Source organism: Heterocephalus glaber, unplaced genomic scaffold, assembly GCF_053883595.1.
Source record: "Heterocephalus glaber isolate CG9 unplaced genomic scaffold, H.glaber_assembly_v1.0 deba00001175, whole genome shotgun sequence".
NCBI classification, from domain to species: Eukaryota; Metazoa; Chordata; class Mammalia; order Rodentia; family Bathyergidae; genus Heterocephalus; species Heterocephalus glaber.
Genome location: NW_028258207.1, coordinates 202,313 through 217,377, shown reverse-complemented (window position 1 = coordinate 217,377; position 15,065 = coordinate 202,313). Strand labels below are relative to the sequence as shown.

General features: G+C 60.9%; 1 protein-coding gene across 2 annotated transcripts in view; it reads right to left on the bottom strand.

Annotated features, from left to right (window-relative positions):
- Ccdc13 (coiled-coil domain containing 13) overlaps positions 1 to 15,065 on the bottom strand; it is a 34,995-nt gene that overhangs the window by 5,636 nt on the left and 14,294 nt on the right. For both annotated transcript variants that reach the window (XM_013072803.3, XM_087210667.1), the window contains exons 4-13: positions 14,821 to 14,963; positions 14,028 to 14,117; positions 11,848 to 11,964; positions 10,845 to 10,949; positions 8,894 to 9,055; positions 7,966 to 8,142; positions 6,770 to 6,976; positions 6,201 to 6,325; positions 5,865 to 5,948; positions 4,449 to 4,571 (exon numbers count right to left, since the gene is read on the bottom strand). In XM_013072803.3, coding sequence (XP_012928257.1) covers positions 4,449 to 4,571; positions 5,865 to 5,948; positions 6,201 to 6,325; positions 6,770 to 6,976; positions 7,966 to 8,142; positions 8,894 to 9,055; positions 10,845 to 10,949; positions 11,848 to 11,964; positions 14,028 to 14,117; positions 14,821 to 14,963 — 1,333 coding nt within the window. The remainder of the gene's footprint in view (positions 1 to 4,448; positions 4,572 to 5,864; positions 5,949 to 6,200; positions 6,326 to 6,769; positions 6,977 to 7,965; positions 8,143 to 8,893; positions 9,056 to 10,844; positions 10,950 to 11,847; positions 11,965 to 14,027; positions 14,118 to 14,820; positions 14,964 to 15,065) is intronic.

Genomic DNA, 15,065 nt, shown 5'->3' with positions numbered 1-15,065 from the left:
TGGAGCCTCCAACCAACCACAGGAACCCCAAATGCTTCCTAGGCTTGCCTCTTCCCTCGTAACTGACTTGCATCGTGTTTTGGGTCTGACCAAACTGACCCAAGGCCAGAGTGAAGTGAAGAATATTAAGCAGCCAGCTTATGGTGCGTGTTCTGATGTTAAAAGCGTTGCTTTGGAGGCTCAACTGTGACACACATAGGAGGTTCCCCCGCCTGACTGTTAATTTAACAAAAACGATACAAGATCCATGTAAGGGTAAACACGCATGTATGTGCACACAGCTACACACATGGGCCACGGCGCAAACAGGTCATGAACAGGGCAGAACACACAGGATGCGTAAGAAACACGCCCAGCCACACGCTCGGCCCCGCACTGTGTGCAGAGGCCGTGAGACGAGGGGTCCCATACTGGTCTGGCAAAAGTGGCGAAGGCTGATGGATCTTGGCACAGCGGGCCGTGCGGGGAAAGGACCAAGTCCTCACGCTATGGGCGGGAATGTGAATTCCACCACTTTCAAAGGGCAGCCTGCCACTGTCTGCCACCTTGTATTCCTTTCAGCACTGGGAATCGAACCCAAGGATTTTGCACTGAGTCACATCTCCAGCCCTTTTTTATGAGTCTGCGATACAGATATACTCTCACGAAAGGGTGACGATGTGTTTAGTATTGAGTTCATTTTTCAGCAACATGTGTTACGTGTGTACACACGGATACACACATGCATTTACATATATGCGTATTATTAGATGTACAAAGCATTTTTAATAGTTTTAGCGGTTCTTATCTAGGAGGAATGTGGAATTGGGGTTGGAGACAGACTCTGCAGTAAGTAGGTCCATACTTATGACAGGAAAACAGGAAACTCCCAGCAGCCTGGGCAGGGGCTGGACTGCACAGGGGCTGAAGTGGGCCTGGGCTCCTGGAAGGCGTGGGGCTCGCTGAGCTCCTGGGGTTACTCGGAGCCTCCAGGCCGCCCTGTGTGCTGGGAGGACTGAGCAGCTTCCAGGCGTCTGAGGGGCAGGGAGGCAGTGAATGACAGGGTGTGGGGAAACCCTGGCACTGCACAGAAGCACCATGCCCACAGTTTTCTAACCAAAGACAGCCTGAGAAAAAGCCTGCTGAAGACAAGTTTGCAAAAACGAGAAATAAGCCGGGTGCGGTGGTGTGCGCCTGTAATCCCAGTCCTCAGGAGGCTGAGGCGGGAGGATCACTGCAAGTTTGAGGCCAGCCTGGGCCCCATAGTAAGTTCAAGCCCAGCCTGGATGGAATACACAGTGAGACCCTGTCTCAAGCAGAAATACCAATGGCATAGGGAGGCTACTCACCAGAGGGGACAGTCCAGTGACAGACACCACTTGTGCCTTAGGGGGGTGGGGGCGCAGGACAGCCCTAAGCGGACTAGGGGGGCTCCAGACCCTTGTGCAGAGGAAGGTGAAGCTATCTGTCTTTTCTTCGGTGGTGGGCTGCTTCGCGAGCCCTCCACCCCGGAGCTGGGCCCCAGGCCAGGAGGTCCCGGGACCCTATGAACACGTAGCCCTGAAGGCGGAAGTGCAGGCATGAGGACAGGTTCCAAGGTAGGCAAAGTGTAGCTAAGATACCTAGTGAGCTGAGACAGATTTGAAGAGAGCGCTCAGGATTCACCCCAAATATCCGGGAGGGTTAAGAGTCATGGAGGCAAATAAGAAAGTGCAATGCACAGTGATCAGAAGTTCCAGAGGAAAGAACAGGGTGAATGGGGAGAAGAAACACATGGAGAGCAGTCCCAGGCAACATCCAGAGGGAAAAGGACACAGGTTCCTGGGTGGGAAAATTAGTGTGTGCGTGCACACATGTGTGAGCATGTGTGTATGTGTGGGAGCATGTGTACATGTGTGTGCACTCGTGTGTGTGAACGCATGCACCTGGACATGGTGCAATGAAAAATTCCCAAGACAGAATATACCAAAAAGCATCTAGAGAGGAAGGAGGAACAACTGACAGCAGATTTCTTTTTAGCAACAGTGGTTGCTGAAGATGAAACAGTGGCCTCAAAGTGCTCAGAAAAAAGACCCATTCAGAATTCTGTCCAAATTCCTCTGAAATTTTCATTCAAGAGAAAGGCATAATAAAGCAGTCAAAAATAAAGTCTCAGCAGGTTTCCGCCATTGCCACGGACCCACAGGTGCACCCTGGCAAGAAGGGAATGAGCCCAGCACCATGGCCCACACCTGTAATACCAACCCTATGGGGAGGCTGAGGCAGGAGGGTTGCAAGTTTGAGCCCAGTCGGGGCAACTTAGCTACTTAGCAAGATGCTGTTGCAAAGAGGGGGTGGGGAGACTGGAGATGTAGCTCAGTTTGGACGCCCTGGGTTCCATCCCCAGTGCCAAAAAGGAAGAAAGAGGAGGAGCAGGAGGAGGAGGAGGAAAAGGAAACAACGCTGACTTTAGCACCCAAGACTGACTGGGAGCGTTTACTTTCGGGTGGTTTGAAGAAAGAACACGAGAGAGAAATATCAGAAATGAGTAACAAGTCAACGACCGTGGAGGAATCAGGCGAGCGTTTACCTTACTCTGGCGCTCAGAGACAGTGGAGAAAGCCAGTGGCCGGAACTGCCAGGCGGGGCTTTCTGTTGAGTGTTCAGGGTAACACGGAAGAGAGAGAGAGAGGACTATAACTTCCCAACTCCCACGGAGGAAAGGGAAATAGAACTCCATCAGTCTGGCATCGGGGAGAAGAACGGAGAAAAGCAGCCGGGAAAAATCGTGGCAAATAGAACAAACTAATTAAGGGGATCGAATATTACAAAGTGAGAATGGGCTGAACGCCACCGTTTAAACATAGAAATCCCCACTTTGAATTTGAAAACAAAGCCAAGTGCATGCTTTTTCATGAAAGAGCCGTATTTAGTGGCTTCTGCCTGCAGCCTGCCTAGGCCAGCCCCTCCCATGAACTGGAGGAAGGGCAAAATCTAAGCAATGACTTGCTTTCAGACGATGGACAACAGGACAGCGGGCGCTGTGTGGGAGATGGAGGGAAGAGAAACGAATGACAATTCCCCTCCTGTCGCCCGGGTGCCCCAGGACCAGGGCTGGGGGCCAGTGACACAGGGGAGACCAGGCCCAGGCCCCACAGACAGTGGGCTCTGGTTGGGGGGAGGCCCTGGAGCGAACTGGCTTGGGAGTCATAGCACAGAGGCTGCCCGGGCCCCCTTTCTTGTTGATGTCAGGCAGACAGCGAGATCCAGGGTAGGAAGGGCCATGCGCCTTGGCCGATGGGCCGGGGAAGCCTGGCAGAGCTCCTGACGTGGAGCAGAAGGGACCCTCGGCCTTTGCTGGATGACAGGGTGGCCTGAGTGTGGCTCTGAGAGGGAGGGACAGCATCCTCAGACCCTGTCTGTCCAGGGCCTCACCCTGGCCTGCCCCGGACAGAGAGGCCGCAGGAAGGGACCCAGGCACTCACTGAGCATCCAGTCCATTGAGATTGCACAGGTGACCCCAGCTGACACCATGGAGCAGAGCGACCAGAGACCCATGGAACCGAGAGAAAGAACAAACCAGTGTGTTTGAAGCTGGGGATATTTGTTACACAGCAGTCGATAGCTGAGTTGTATCCTGGTTGCAGGAGTAACTTAATGACTAGGGGAGAAAGCTGGAGCTGCATACATGTCTCCATTTGATAGACCAGACTTGCACTGTCCACTAAAGTTCAACCACAGGGAAAGAATTAATGTCTCTTTTCTCATGAACCTGACTATGTCCGAAATCCATATCTTCCCCATGCACAGAACAAAACAAAGAAATCAGAGCTGACCACCTCATGCGGGTGGGTGTGGGAGCCACCCCTGCCCAGAAAGCACAGAGAAACATGGAAGCCACTGTCCACCAAGGTGTCACCAAGCCCCCTGTCTCCTGGGGCCCCTCCCCTCTGCACCTTGGGGTTTCCAGCGCCTTCTGAAAATCCTCCTCCCACTCCACTTGGCCAGAGCAGGCTCCTGTTACTGTCGTTAGGGGGCCTGGCTGACACTGGACAAGGCTGGGAGACGGGGATGCACTGTGGATCAGGGCCTGGCCCCTGCGGTCCTGCAAGGGTCCCTCAGCAAGCACCGATTCATTCTCATGAAGACTGTGAACAGCCTCAGGAGGACACGGGAGCTTCTGGTCCACGGTGTCCCCAGAGAGGTTTCTCTCCCCACAGCTACCAGCCTGATCTCTTTCCACCACACCCTCCCTCAGCACCGGCTCGACTTTAACTGCTGCCCATCGACTGGCAGAGCACTGCTCCAGTGTCCCTTCCCAGGACTCCAGGGGCCCAGGACAGGGCTGCAGACAGGCAGACCGTGTGATGACGGCGCCCCAGGCTGGGGGCCTCGTGGCTGGGGCTGCCCTGGCCGGACCAGGGAGCAACTCGGGTGAGGGAGCCCCGTCCCCTCCCACACGGCCCCCGGAGCCCCGGCCTGCGTGTTACCTTCTCTGCAGCACGGTGACAAACTCGCCGAGCCGGTCCCGCTCCACCTCGGCGGCCTGCCACAGTGCCTTGGCCTCGGTCGCCTGAGCCTGCCAGCCTTTCTGCTCCTCGGGGTCTGGGAACCTGCAGCCAGGGCGGAGGGCAGAGGTCATCGAGGCCAGGAGACCACACGCACGTCTGGGACAGTGGCAGGGACAGGAAGGACACTTGGGCTCTGGGGGTGGCCAGACCCCGGGCCCTGCTGGAGTCACCTGCCCTGCTCAGTCCCTGCAGTCCCCATGGGGCCTGGAGCCACCTGCCTGCTATGGACGCTGGCTCCCGGGCCCCTCCAGCAGCGTGGGTGCAGGGAGGGCTGCCAGGGCAGCAAGCAGGGCACACGGGTCTGGGGCGGCTCGCGTGGGCCGAGGTCCCGCTAGGCACTGGGTGGTGAGGGGCCCTGGGGCCGCAGCCCTGTCACTCTGGCTCCCAGCACTGCTCCCTCAAAGTCAGGGCCTCTCTGGGTCAGGGGCTGTGGCGGTGGCTTGGTGCTGGCTGGAAATGCAGATGTGCACCCTGGGCCTGCGAGCCAGAGCCTGTGCCCGCCTGGTAGGTCTGCCCGCGGGTGCCACCACTCCAGTGAGTGCAGAGGAGCAGAGGAAGGGGCTGCCCCCCTCCGTCCATCCAGCACCCACCAGTCACCTGGGAGTGGGCGCAAGCCGTGCGGCCTTCCCCAGCCAGAGTGCTGCGCTGTGGCCAGCGGGAGGGATGGGGAGCCGCATGGGCAGGGCCCGGAGGGGCTGGGCTCAGTCAGTGTCTGTGTCTGTCCCGTGGGAGCAAGGTCACAGCCCGTGGGCCAAGGAGGGGCGGGCGGTGACCCAGGCCCCTCAGACAGGGCTGCTCATGCTCCATGCTGGTATGGGGTGGTACCAGGCTGGCCTTGGCCCCAGTGCCAGGTCGCAAGTGTCTCATGCTCCTCAGGAGACAGCAGCCCAGAGACTGGCCTGGAGCCACACAGGGAGTTCAAGAGGGGCCTTGCTAGACCGGTGACCTGCCCAAGGGACAGGGTCTGGTGACACAGGACCAGGGCTCCAGCAGGCCGAGGCAGGACAAAGCCACCCTTGTCTGTGAGCTGGCAGTCAGAACAAAGGCCCCGTTTAAGCCCCAGGCCGATTCTACCAACAGAGAGAGGCCCGAGACCGAGGCTATGGGGGACTCGAAGTGGGAGCCATCGGGCAGAGCTCCCCTGGAGCACGGTCCCTGTCACAGGCGCAGGGTCGGTGCTGGGTCTCGCCTGCCCCCTGGCAGCCGGAGGGAGCGTGGCCGGGCCCCAGCTGCCAGGCGCTGACTGTGGCCTCGGACGTGGCCTGGGCCTGCCTGGCCTCGGTCCTGCTCTCCTCCTTGTGGGACGCGGCCCTGGCTAAGCTGTGGGCCTCCTACCTGGGTGTGGTCCCGTGGGGGCTGGGCAGGGAAGGCCTTGTGAGCGCAGACTCCACCAGCGTGTGGCCCAGGCTGCTGACGGCACTGCGCAGGGTCAGAGGGGCCGTCAGCAGCTGAGGGGCCCGGCGTGGGCCCCCAGCGTCCCGGGCCTCTTCCCAGAATGAAACCACCCAGCGGGTGTCGGGGCCTAGTGTGGCTGCGTGAGGGGCAGGACAGACGCATCCTGAGGACACTCAAGGAGGGTCGCAGCAAGGCCGGGGGCTCATGGCTGGCCTGCAGTTGCGGGAAGGATGGCCAGGGGCCCATGGGGGCTTCCCCTCCCCAGTGTGTGCTCACCGAGAGGGTCCCAGCCGGCCGGCGTGGTCACCTGTGGAGCCTGGGGACCTGGCCTGGTCCCCTGCGAGCCTGGGGCCAGTGGGGTTCACCTCAGGCCTGCAGGACCCCTCGCCGGCGCCTCTGTCCTGGAGACAGGCGTGAGCTCCACGTCAGGCTGGGCACAGCGGCCTGGGGGAGGCGGGGACCCTGGCCAGGTCTCGGGGCCCCGGGGACAGGAAGAGGCTTCTCTTCAGAGGAGAGGCCTGTGGGAGGCACTGCTCGCATGGTGATGCCCTCTTCAGAGAGCCAGGGCTGCTCCACAGTCCGGGCCAGAGATGCGTGGCTGTGGACTTGGCCAGGTCAGGGCCTGACGCCTGCTGGGCAGGGACTGTAGGGGACCCTCGGCATCGAGGAGGGACAGCGGGTATGGCCACCCGGCGGCCTGGCATGAGCCCTCCCCAGCTGGTCAGAGGAAACGGCAGCTGACACTTGTCTGGTGGTGACCTACAGAGGACCTGTCCTTTCTGGGGCCAGAGCAAGAGCAGTGTGAGGAGAGAACACTGGGGCTCCACGCGGTGCCCTGCCCTCACCTGCATGCCCAGCTGCCTGACCTCCAGCTCCAGCTGCTGCACCTTAGCCTCCCGCTCGGCCACCATGGCCTGCAGCTGGGCCACCAGGCTGCTGCTCCGCTGGGCCTCACTGTGGGCCTCCTGGTCCTGGTGGCGCTGGGACGTGCGGACCTTCTCCTCCTGCAGGCTCAGGCTGCTCAGGGTCTCCTGCAGCTGCTTCAGCTGCTCCTGGGGTCCGGGCCAGACAGCGGGTCAGCTCTGGCTGCTCGGCGTGACCCCTGTCTTCTCCCTGGGCCCCAAGAACCCCACAGCCCACCACAGCCCACTGGGGACTCAAACCAGGCGGCAGGGCTCGAGGGCAGCAGAAAGCAGCTTGGGTGGCTCCTCACTGGCAGGGCAGGTGTGGGGGTAAAAACCAGGCCTGGTCTCCTAGGAGGCAGCGCCCTGACCCACCCGCCTGATGCCCCACAGCCTGGAAATGCCCCAAGGACACTCCCAGGGCAGCAGCTTCCCGAAGCAGGGCAACAGCAAGAGCAATGTCAGCCACCTGGAAGGGGTGGAGAAAGTAGAGGCCGGAGAGCCTGGGGGTGCACAGCTGGTCTGCCAGCCTCTTAGGGGATGCAGAGGCGGCCCAGCCTGTGCCTGGTTGCAAAACTTGGCTGCTGAGGCTCGGAGAGGGGCGGCGACTGGGCTGGGCTTAGCCAGCAAGGGGGGCAGAGGTAGCCTCCATTCCGGGGTTCTGATGTCAACACTGTGCCCCAGTCAAGCCGGCTGCTCCTCCCTGGGGCAGATGGAGACCATCTGGAATTCAGACGCTAAACCCTGGGGTGCCTCAGGCTGCAGGGCAGCCCCACGGTGTGGCCTCACTTATCGGGGTGGCTGGGTGGTCAGAAGCTCCCGGATGGGGCGTGGCTGTGTTGTGGGGCTGGGTTATGTACCAGGCCTGTGTCCTGAGCTCCCAGCTGTGGAAGGGACCCTAACCTGTGACTCTGGGAGCTGTCTTGGCGACGAGCTATCTTCAAGGGCCTTGGAGAGGGATGGACACAAACACGCGGGGTCTCAGGGTCCTCAGGCCCAGGGTTTGTGCCTGCACAGCACAGCCGCTCCATCCCGGGGTGCAGGCTGTGAGCCCCCCTGGCTTATGTGGTGGCCTTTGGGGACCAGGCTGTCCCAGGCTGGGCTGCTCACGGGTTCTGGTCCGCAGAGAGGCTGCCTACCATGAGGGCGTCGATGAGCTCATCGTCATGCCTGCCCTTCTCTGCCAGTGTCCCCATCTGGCCCCGGAGTGTCTTCACCTCGCTGGACAGGATCTTGTTTCGGGAGCGCGCACCCTCGAACTTTCTCTTCAGCTCCTCCAGCTCTCCCTGGAGGGCGTCTCGCTCACCTGCAAGCTTCTGCATTGGGAAGCCGGGGCCAGGTCAGTGCTGGGCTCCCACCCAGCCGGCGACCGGGGTGAGGCACGAGGAAACCCAGGCCCAACAGCAGTGGAAGGCGCCAAGTCAGGCTCGGCCCGGAGAGGCCCCGAAGCCAGACCCCGTAGGACAGCAGGGTTCTGGCCTCTGGCTTGGGCACCCTGAGTGCTTCCCGAGGGCCTGCTGTGTGCCAAGGGCCCAGGGCAGAGTGAGCAGAGCAAGAAGCGGCCCTCCTAGCAGGGATGCACAAGACATCCGAAGTGGACAAATGCAGATGCGAAGTGGGGAGAGTGGTGGGAGGGAGTGTGGGCCAGAGAGCATAGAAGAGAGCGAGGTGCAGGCCAGGCGGGACCCGGGGAGAGAGCGTGGCCAACCCGGACCTCAGAAGGCCCCTAAGTCCCCGACACAGCCATGCCCGGAGTGAGGGCACCCAGGACTGTTCATATCAGGGCCGAGGAGTTCTGTTTGTTGCTTAGACTCAGCCCCACAGGCCCTTCATCAGCCTGGAGCTCCCCGCGCCAAGCCCCATCTAACCAACCCCTTACACCCGCCCCCCTCCCTTCCCAGTATGGGTTCAGGCACAGCATCCTGCAAACAGCCCCGTGAGACCCAGCCAGGCAGCTCCAGCTGGGCCCACTCGAGGTGACCCGAGGCCCCAGGGCTCTCCTGCCCACGCCTGCACCCCTCGGTAGCCCAGGCCCTCCTGACCCAGGCTCCACAGGCCTGTCCTCACCTCCCAGCCCTCCTGCCTTTCCCTTTCCAGGCTGCGGATCCTCTGCAGGTTCCTCTCCTGTGGCGACAGCTTCCTGGGGTCTGGGTGGACAGACAGCTGGTCACTGGCTGTCCCTGCAGACCTGCTCTGGGACTGTCCCAAGCGCTTCTCAAGCTCCCGGACCTGAGGGCAGTGAAACTCCTCATTCCACCGAGTCGGTGTCACAGACCCCACCATTTGGGGAGGCGGAGGACCCTACTGGGACTGAAGGCTTGGAGCCCCTGCCCCAGAGGCTGAGGGGGCCTCCGTGGGGAGGGGAGACCTGCGCTGGCTGAGGGCACAGAGGCTTAGCTTAGAAACCAGACTCGTCAGGGCTGAGAAGCAGATGTGTGGCCTGGGTCTCCACACGGGCCAAAGCTCGAGGCCTGGGCGCTAAGGGGGCTCCTCAGGGGGTGGTGCCTGCAGAGGCTCAGGGCCTCGGGGCTGTGTGACTGCATGGCTCGCTTCGCTTCTCTCAACCCTAAAATGAGCCTTGGGGTAAACACTGTAGAGAGTCATTAAGAGGACTCAGTGTCCCAAACACGCCTGAAACATGAAATCTACCACGACTCTTCTTGCAGTGACAAATCTTGGGATCTATCTACTCTAGACCGACAAGGGAAGGGCCTGGGTGATTTTTAGGATTAGGCAACTTTGAAAAACCCCGAGACAGTCCAGGTGAAATGCAGTGCCTGGCACACACAGGCCCTCAGAAAGTGGGAAGTGGGTGTCACCCCACAGAACGATGCCTTTGTCATACTGGGGTTAGCAGACAGCTCCCGGGGTCCTTCCTACCCTGCTTCCCCTGTGGTCACAACCAAGACAAGCTGCAAATAAAACAAAGTTCTACCTGGAAACAAAGTTGCAACTCAAACAAATTCCATCTGGAGACAAAGTTTCCAAGAAAGAAGGAAGGACTCATTGGGATCTCTGCACAGGGCAGAAGCTTCCCTTTGAGCCCCCTTTGGTGAAGGGCAAGAGCCCCTGATTCACAAAAGAATGAATCAGGGCCCTGAGGTGGCACTGTATAGCTTCTATTGGAGCCTTAAAGAGCACAGGATTACTTTAAATCATTTAATATGCAACTTGATAGCAATAATAACTAATATGATGAGTGTCATTATGGCCAGGCACTGTGCAAGTATTATTTCACTAACCCCTAACAACCCTACAGGGACAGTGTTATTATTTCTACTTTACAGGTGAGGAGACTGAGGTACAGAGAGGAAGTGACCTGACCAAGGTCACGGAGCTTTCAGCAGGGACGGAGTCCAGACTCAAAGTCCATTCCCTTGAACCCCAGGGCCACGCGCTAATCACCAATTACAGTTATTTGGAGACCCGCCCCTTCGTGTTGGCGTCAAGGACCCCACAGGTGACTCAGGATGAAAGCCACCAGGGAACCATGGGGACTGCTATTCTCCCCACTCCACAGGCAAGGAAACTGAGGCAAGGACTGGAAGTAACCTGCTCAAAGTCACACAGCTGGTGGGTGCAGCACTGGGGCTTGGATTCAAGTGGCTGGGATGTGCAGCCCCAGCTCTTTAGCTTCGCTGGGCATGCTCCAAAATGCTTGGAAAACCGAGTGAGGCAAGGCTAAGTTTTCATTGGGTAATGAAAACGTTCAAAAGCCTGCATCCATCAGGATGAAACTGGAAAGAGCCTGAATCACAGCAGTCACACAAATTTAAATGAACTAGGAAAAAAGAAATGTGCCTGGAGAAGAAGTCAAGCTGAAGGCACTGGCATTTGCAAAGCGCCAGGGCCTGGAGTTGCTGCGTCTTACACAAGGGCTAATGAATTGGAGTCAGGCTGGAGAGGGCGGAGGGAGAGGAGCGGCCCTGCAGCGCTCCTGGGCCCCGGCCTGGCGGCCTTTCCGGGTCCTGTGTCCGGGCCTCGGGGGCCGCCCAGGAAGCTGGCGTTGGCCGCTCACCTTGCTCTGCAGCACGAGGATCTGCTGGGCGCGTCCCCTCCAGGTCCCCGGTGAGGACAGAAGCTGCTGCACGCTCACGTCTTCCCCAACCTCGCTGGCCAGGACCTGGAGGCAGGCGGGGGCTCACTACTGCGGCTGGCAGCCAGAGGGGCTCCAGCAGGCCTCCCAGAAGTGGTGCTGGGGACTCCCCGAGGACCCTGCCTTCACCCACACCCCTTCCTCTGCCTTAGAGCACAGCCGCCAGGCCAGGCTTGAAGGCCAGGTCTCCCTGGAGACAAGACCCGTCACCCTCAGAACTTCCTGGTGACACTAGAGCGGCCAGCGTCCCCAGGTCCCCACATAGTCCCTGGCGAGTGGCCTGCATGACCGACCACACCAGCTTCAAGGACCCGTCCACTCGTCACCTGAGAGAACCCTCAGGGCCTCCGGCACTGGCCTCAGAAGAGCTAGGACAAGTGGTCGTGGAAGAGCAGCGGGAGAAGGCTGGAGGGTCCCTCAGGGGCCCAGCTCTGGGGCTGGGATGCGGGGCTCGGACCCCACACTGTGGCCTGGAAGTGGCACCAGCCCGCGCCTGAGCCCCTCTGAGGGGCCCCCAGAGCCCTGCCCAGCTGGCTGTCATTGGTTTAGAGATCCTGGCCAGGCTGAGTGGTTCTGGAGGGACAGAAAAATTCCAGGGAATTCGCTGTCCAAACAGATAAATAACGAACCCCGGGGGCTGGGTCCCAAGCCTGAGTGTTTCCTTTGAAGGGGCCTTGAATGCACACGGCACACACCGCCTGTCCATGTGGGGACACTACCCAGGGCGGAGGGCGGGAGGCGGGTCCTGCCCAGCTTCCTGCCAAACCCAGGGCCTGCTGGGCTGTGGGGGTGGGGGAGGGTAGAGGATCCTCCCCAGGGGGCAGAGCTCTCTTCCTCAGCCCAGCGCGGGACCCAGGAGTGACTGGTCCCGAGGCGGAGTCTTCCCGGCCGCCCCAGCCACGAGCCCAGCCCAGCTCTGAAGGACCTTCTGGGCCACTCGGAGCTCCTGCTTCACGGCCTGGACCTGGTTGCGCAGGTCACTCATCTTCAGGTTCGTGGCCACCAGCCGGTCCTGCAGGGCCTTCACCTCCAGGGTGTCCAGCTGTTGGAGGGACAGGGAGACCGGTCGCTTGTGCCCTGAAGTCATGAGAGCCGCAGCCCCCGCATCCCCAGGGCCTTGTTCCACCCTCCTGGGTCCTGGGTCCTGGGAGGGAAGCCCCTGGCCTGACCACCTGGCTGCTGAAGGCAAGGCCTGGGCTGAACCCTGGCAGCCCCACTGCGCGCGGAGGCCTTGTGCAGAGCACTGCCCACACAGGCAGGCTGGCTATGGGAGGCTGCAGGCTCCACACAGCCCGGGCCCCTGGGTGTGGCCTCTGCCAGTCTCACTCATAGAGGAGGAGCAGGTTCACTCGCACAAGGACCATGACCTCCCTAACCCAGGCTCCCTGTCCTGGAGTCAAACCACCAGCCTGGGCCTCGGCTCTGGCAGGCACTGTGCTCACTGAGCAGGAAAGAGACCCGGGTGCAGTCCCCAAACCCTCCCTCTCTGGGGCCTGAGGAACTATAGCAGCCATGAAGACTGCCTGGTGGAACTTTGTTTGGTTTTCTACTTTTTTAAACAATGTTTGGTGCATAGGGTGCCATGTTCGCCTCTGTGTTCTTCTGCAATGTGCCGACTGCCTGTCTGCTAGACATCCCGAGCCCTCCAAGTTCAGCCATCTGAGCTCCTCCCGAGCCTCAGGAACAGAGGGGAAGTGCCTGCCCTCGGGTACACAGCAGGGTGGAGGTGACATCCTGGGGCAGGAGCCTGGTCCTTCCGGGCCTGGCTGACTTTCCCATTGGGCAGCTGCCACCGCCTGGAACCCTGGCTCCTCCCCACGGTGGCACTGGGGCTCCGCCCTCGCCCGGTACCCAGGGGACGGTGCTTCTGGGAGGCAGGTGGGTGTGGCTGTGGCTTTCTATCCCTTCCTGTGAAGGCCAGGGTGGCAGGTGGCCCCGGTGGACTGTGTGGGGCGTTCCACGGACCCCAGAGGCTCTGGGTAGCCCTGCTGAAGACCAATGGCCAAAGAAACTGGCCCTGGACACTTGGTCCCAGACGGCTTCCTCACAGCACCACATCCCACTCAGAGGAATAACCAATGTGAGCAAAGCCTGCAAGCTGGAAACAAACAGGAAATACAAGGAAACCCTGTCAAAAGGACTCGTGTGTCCTTCTGCCTGTGGGCTGCCCACTGCCCCTCTCCCCACTGTGGGCGCCCGTCCTCTCTCCGTCAGACCGGAGGCTTTGAGCTGGCCTGGCTTGAGAAGGACATCCCTCCACCCATGACAGCTTTGTGTCCTGGGCCCCGAGGGCTTTGCCTGGGGAGCTGTCATGGCAGTGCCTCTGTGGTGGGCCAGCTCCTGGCAGGGGCACAGAGGACGGCTCTGGCTGGATCACCTGGCAGTGGGGCCCCTCCAAGCTGCGCCCCTTCGTCTGTGAAGGAGAGGCCAGGAACATGCACTTCGGGCTCCTGGAGGGCAGGTGGGACTTCTGGTTGCCACTGTGCTGCCCTCTGTGGTCCCTGGGAAGGGGAGGCCCTGCCCTGAAGGCTCAGCTGGCCTGATCCTAGATGGGGCGGCCCAGCCGGCTCCCTCTGTCCCCCTGCAGCCTGGTCTCTCGGGACTTCCTGACACTCAGACTCTGCTTCCAGCTTGGGCACAGACAATGGCTTCCCCACGCTGTGAGTCCCCTCCCTGGGCTGGTACAAGGTGCCTGGGGGACGCTCACCCTCCCAACTCTGTAGACACGGTGAGCCACCCACAGATGCTCCCTGGGGTGGGGGGAGCTGGTTCTCCCATGGGAGCGGCTGTGCGGGAGGCACAAGCGGGAGGCCGGTGGCTGCTTTGGGGTCCCCAAGGCCTCAGCCCCTCCCCGAGGTTGAATAGGAATCGACCCTCCTGGCCTTTGCTGGGAACCCCCAGCCTCAGGCCACGGGTTGGGTACTGTTCCCTGGTGGCTCCCCTACAAGTGCCAGTGTGGCCAAGGAGTCAGGGGACTGAGGCAGAGGCACCCACACGCCCACAGGGGAGGGGGAGGAAGGGAGGGGCAGGAGGGAGAGCGGGGGAGGGGACGGGGTGGCCAGGCCCATGCAGCCCCACAGGCCCCAGCACAGGCAGGATCCATACCAGGGTGCTGTCTCCCATCTGGGGCCTCGTTGGCTTGGCTCCTGCATCTGTGGCCCCCTTGGCTGGCAGCCGGGCCAGGGCCGTCTGCAACTGAAAAAGCAAACCTCACCCTTAATATTTAATGCTGCTCTGTGCGGGATGGCCCAACCAAAACACCCTGGTGTGTGGGGTGTGTGGTTACCAAGCTGTGGGGGGCTGTCCTCTCAGTGCCTTAGGGGCACCAGTGGGATTGTCCCTGCAGACAGCTGCCCTCCCCACACACCAGCAGAGCAGCCAGGGATTTGCCAGCAGCTTAGCGGATAATGCTGAGCCCCAGCTCAGCTGAGGAGGTGAGCGTGGAAGAATCGTGGACTTGGGGGGCACAGGTGAGACGACGGGTCAGGGACACTGAGCCTGTAACACCCTCCTGAGGCCCTTCGACCATACCACAAGCCCATGTGCTGTCTCTGGGAGCCACCATGGCTGTGTTGACCCCTCCACCTCCCCGAGGGCCTGGCTCAGAGCCGGAGTCGGGTCTCACAACTCTGGGCCACAGAACAGAGGCTCCCTCGTGGTGCCAAGTGCAGAGTGCTCACACGTGCAGAGCCATTGGCAGAGCTGCAGAGAGCCACACGAGGCCACCATGCCCCAGTGCTGAGCTGTGGCCACTGCACTGGCTCCTCTCAGTGGCCTAGGTCCTGTGCAGCCTGACTCCTGGGCCCTGGAGGTGAGACAGCAATGCGTGCCCTCCAGCCCTCAGAGGCCACTCAGCATCTACTGTGGTGGCCCCGGGCACCTGGGCCCTGGCCCTCACCTCCCGCTCCAGCTCCTGCACGCGACTGCTCAGCTGCTTCACCCTGGCTCGCGCAGCCTCCGACTCTGCCGCCAGCACTCGGTTCCTTTTGGACAGCTCCACGACTTTGGTGGCAACCAGGTCTCCTGCTGGGCCGGCTGTCCCTAAAACGGAGGGAATGGCAAGGTCAAGAGAAAGGACAAAGGAGTCCCATGCGCACTCTCATGCCACATGGCAACAGCGCTGGGGCTTTAAGGGCGAAGTGC